This window comes from Lucilia cuprina, chromosome 5 (assembly GCF_022045245.1).
Source record: "Lucilia cuprina isolate Lc7/37 chromosome 5, ASM2204524v1, whole genome shotgun sequence".
Classification (NCBI taxonomy): Eukaryota; Metazoa; Arthropoda; class Insecta; order Diptera; family Calliphoridae; genus Lucilia; species Lucilia cuprina.
In genome coordinates this window covers 10,726,863-10,731,632 of record NC_060953.1, presented here as the reverse complement: position 1 = coordinate 10,731,632, position 4,770 = coordinate 10,726,863, and the positions used below count along the sequence as shown (strand labels likewise).

At 35.8% G+C, this 4,770-nt stretch overlaps 1 protein-coding gene across 1 annotated transcript in view; it reads left to right on the top strand.

Annotated features, from left to right (window-relative positions):
- The first annotated feature begins 1,040 nt into the window (after positions 1-1,040).
- Positions 1,041-4,770, top strand: part of LOC111682319 (synaptotagmin-C) — an 11,558-nt gene continuing 7,828 nt past the window's right edge. Inside the window, exons 1-7 of the mRNA XM_046951482.1 lie at positions 1,041-1,475; positions 1,606-1,821; positions 1,882-1,968; positions 2,042-2,447; positions 2,512-2,792; positions 2,860-3,009; positions 3,076-3,216. Of these exons, the coding sequence (XP_046807438.1) occupies positions 1,140-1,475; positions 1,606-1,821; positions 1,882-1,968; positions 2,042-2,447; positions 2,512-2,792; positions 2,860-3,009; positions 3,076-3,216 (1,617 nt within the window). The 5' untranslated portion in view covers positions 1,041-1,139. The remainder of the gene's footprint in view (positions 1,476-1,605; positions 1,822-1,881; positions 1,969-2,041; positions 2,448-2,511; positions 2,793-2,859; positions 3,010-3,075; positions 3,217-4,770) is intronic.

The following is a 4,770-nucleotide window of genomic DNA, read 5'->3' as shown; positions in this document are numbered from 1 at the left end:
TCTAGTTCTGTTCTAGTTCTGTTCTAGTTCTGTTCTAGTTCTGTTCTAGTTCTGTTCTAGTTCTGTTCTAATTCTGTTCTAGTTCTGTTCTAGTTCTGTTCTAGTTCAATATAAATTTTCTGTTTTTTATCTTTCAATAGTCGATGATATATTAAAACGTCCTCTAATATATACAAATACTTATACATATACACAACCAGAGATTGAGGGTTATTGTGGTGGTTGAACTATTTAGTTTGGCCCCTCGAAATTGTGTATATGCGTTCGTTGTAAGTGATGCTTAAATGTCATTATTAGGGTAATGCCTAAATAATGCATCAAAGAAAACTAATTTGTTTTATGGTTTCAAGCAAAGATGTCGCATTGTTCCAAGTAATATCCTTACTGGGCAATATTTGCAACTAGTTCATATCTAACTATTGAATATTCTTTTCTCAAAAGCTAGTTCCTTGTCTCGTGATTAGGTTATGATCAATAGGGTAGCTCTTAAATCGTACATTATGTTTCAGACTTTAAAGACTAGTGAATATTGACTTTATATCTATTCCTGTTGTAGATTACATAAGATTGAAATATCACTCTTAACACTGATCAGAATCAGTGGTTTTCCTCATAAGTAGTGTTTAAGATCCAAAATTCTTTTAAAATCTTAATTTAAATATTATCCTTGAAAGTTTAAGGACATGCTTATAAATATCCCTAAAAAGCTAGAGTGTATATGTAATTGGATGACTGTATGTGAATGTAGAACGTGGTCATGAAACCACAGAAACAAATACAATAAATAACTGCTGATATTAACTAGGGACTGCAAGGAAACCGCAAACCACCATCGTAAGGCTTATGTTACAAGATGTTTAAGACTGAAAGTGTTTAAAAATTTATAATTTTTAAATTGAAAAACAAAGATGAAATGCTTTTCTTTATTTTTTTGGGTGGAAAATAAATAATTAAAATCATTACAGTTTTTTTCTAAATTAACTCAAAACACCAGTAATTTAAGAAAAACTAAACAGACTTAATGTTTTAACAAAAAAAACTAAAAAAGAAAAACTCTTTCAAAAACCCCAGCAAGATTTTGTGTAAAAATCCCAAAAAGTGTTCAAACGTTGTAATTTGTCAAAATATTTTCACAAATAATGAGCGGTTTAGGACCGGCGGCATGTTGGCTCGCCCACAAACGTATCGAATCATGGTCACGCATGGCTAAAGAACGTGTCGGTGCCGTGCGTAAAGTAACATTAGATCGTAATTCCGAAGATTTGCCAACAACATCAAATAACTCCAATAATGCTAATAATGCTGGCGTGAATAGTGCTTCGGCAGTAGCTAATCAAACGGGATCAAATCCATCACATACACCACCGTTATCACAGCCAATGACACCGCCACCATCGGCATCATCGTTAACATCGAATACCAGCGGTATTGGTAGTGTAACGGATAGTTATGATTTGCATACAGATTCAGAACAGGTGGGGGATGGGGGTGCTTGAGAAAAACACTCCTTATAATTCACAATTTCTTTTATATTTTTATACAGATTATGGACCTTATTTAGTATTTTATTTTAATTTTCTAATTTCCTCTTTCTTTCCATTTCAGGAGGTTAATTTTACCCGAGAATCCCAACCGATACAACCTCAATCGAATCAAGGTTCTACACATACTGTTAATGCAGATGTTTTAAGGGGACCAGCCGATGTTTTACACAGTCCCTTGCATTTGCATCATCAGTCGAGATCATTTCCACCGAGACTACAACGTACACCTTCTATCTCAAGTCAATCCAGTGTAGATAGTGCTCCTTCTAGGCAATCAGTGAGTAACATTAACCATTCTTTTGAGAATCCAATTAATCGTATCTTTTTTCTCTTACAGTGTCATCGTGGTTCCTCACCACAAATTCGTACCTTTGGTCCTGATGGTCGCAGTTCTTTGCCCACCGAATCGGTGTTCCCTTATTATGTAAATACCATTATCATTGCTATCTGATTAAATCCCTTAAGTGACAAACATTTTTCTTCCTCCCACCCGTTAGCTCTCACGTACTCCTAGTCCTATGCGCACTATATCCCTGGATGCCCGCAGTGCCAGTCAAGTGGCTGCCGAGGTTGCAGATTTGCGCACCTCTAGTCCCTCGCAAAATAGTTTGGCCTCTTTGTCTAGTGTTTCAAATGCTCCGCTTTCCCCTCACTCTCCACACTCGTCGAAACATGGCAATAGATGTATTTCACCTTTACTAATACCACCGAGAATACAGCCCAATGTTGATCCTACCTTGGGACCTGCTTCACCTTTGGGTGCCATACAACCGGATTTGTATCGTGGTCCCGATGGTCCTATATACTTAAATGCTCCTGAAAATAGTCCAGCATTGGGTCGTTTACATTTAAGGGTTAAATACGATTATCATTTATTCGATTTGACTGTACATTTGATTGAAGGTAAAGCTCATCTCAAATAGTATTTAAAACTTTTTAATTAAAGCTTTTTCTAATCAACCAACAGCTCATAATTTATGTCCCATTGAGGAGGGTGGTTTCCGTGATCCTTATGTACGATTGCTTTTGGAACCCGAAGTGGATAAACGCAAACGCCAAACGCTCATACATCGTGGTGAAACAAATCCCTATTTTGATCAACATTTCAAATTTCCAGTGTCACGTGATCAATTGCAGGGCAAAGAATTGATTTTACAAGTTTTAGACTATGATCGTTATTCGCATAACGATATAATTGGTGAAGTACGCATCAGTATTGATGAGCTGGACTTATCAAAATCTGTAGAGGTAAAAGCACTTTTAAACTTTCCAATTTCCTACATAAAATCTCCATTTTTTGTTATTGTCTTTCCAGATCTGGGGTGATTTATTGCGCACCAAAAAACCTCCAGAAGATCGTCCAGAACTGTTATGTTCTTTGAACTATTTGCCACAAGCAGAACGTTTAACGGTGGTCATAATGAAGGCTAAGAACTTGGATACAATACAAGAAACTTATGTAAAGGTAATTGGTCTTAAGCTTTCATTTTAAAGTTTGTAGTGTTTAGATTAAAGCTTATCTTCTCTTTAGTTATATTTGATACAAAATGGCAAACGTGTAAAGAAACGCAAGACCAGCATTAGTAAATCAGAAGATGCTGCCAATCCCACTTGGAATGAACCATTTACTTTCAATTTACAATCATCCTATTTACACAATGCGGCCATAGAGGTAAGATATTAGATCATAATAACGAGTGTATCTTTGGCGTAGTTTGGAGTCTGTCCAGCACCGATTAATATCTCCTAGATGATACTTTATATAAAGTCATATTGGGTAATATCTTTCAAATTGAAAAGTAGTTTCAGGAGAACTTAAAGTTAAATTCATGTTATTCGATCATGTCAGATTTGCCAGGGATGTGAAACACTCAACCATTATCAGGCATGTTAGATGCCATAGTTACAGTTGAACTTAAAGTTAAATTCATGTTATCCGATCAAATATGACTTCCCAGAAATGGAAAACATTCAAACATTATCAGGCACCATAACGATCGCACTGCTTTATGAAATCAAGAGAGAAATGCCAAAGTAAATGCAGTTCATCCAAGATTCTACTGATTTCCGTTTAAAAAGCTCAAAAACCACGTAATCCTCAGTTGTATTTCAGCCCTCAAGAAATACCTTGGAAAAACCATAATCTAGGTGACCAGTTGCCCGCTGAATTTTTTATCCTGACTGTTCCTTCATGATCCACTTAGTGAAGTGTAGTGAAGTTGAACACTGAAAAGAGGTGCTACCAATACTTCTAGTACCCTCGGCCTCACCTTGAAAAAACCATAATCTAGGTGACCAGTTGCCCGCTGAATTTTTTATCCTGACTGTTCCTTCAGGATCCACTTATTGAAGTGTAGTGAAATTAAATGTAGTGAGAAGGTTGAAGAATTGATATGAGAAAGATAAAGTGAAGAAGATGAAGAACTTGTGTGGTGGATGTTTAATCCTATTTTATAGGAAATTTTTCTTTATGGTTCGATGTGTTTGGAGCTCACTCTCTTCTCTGTGCTCACAGTTAGCATGAAACAGTTGGTCCTATTGGCCTCTCAAATAAGTCTTGTCAAGTTATTATGGATTCCCTTATTCGGTCTGCCCATTTGAATTTAAGGAGTGAGATCGAAAAATTCTTAACATACATATATGTTTATAAAAAAGAAACCACTAAACTTACAGCTTTATTTTTTTTTTTATTTGATTCAAAATATTATTTCAATTTACAAAAAAAAAAATATTTTTATAGTTTTAATCACTAGTGATGAAATTTTAAACCCTTTTCGGAAACCCTTCCATTAACGTTATTATAGTGCTTTCTGTCACTTTGCTCGAACATGTAGTCCATCTCCGTTTAAAATCTACCACACTTTTGGACACCCTTTTTGTACTCTTCAATTCTCTTTTAACAAGAGCCCAATATCTATCCACTGGCCTTAGCTCCGGGCAGTTTGGAGGATTTGCCTTTCTTGGTACAAATACCACATTATTGTTCTTGTACCACTCAAGGGCTTGTTTACCATAGTGACAGGACAAGAACTTTCTGGGAAATTTTGTCTGCTTTTGGGTCCTAAACTTTTCTTCAACATTTCCTCGAGCATCAGCAACATAAAACTTTTGACCTGGATGTTGCGAAAAATCTGCCAGAACATACGTTTCGTCATCCATTATGCAGCAAGAATATTTTTTTATAAAACTTGACTTCAATTTCCGTGCTCTGTTTTTGGCCTCTAAA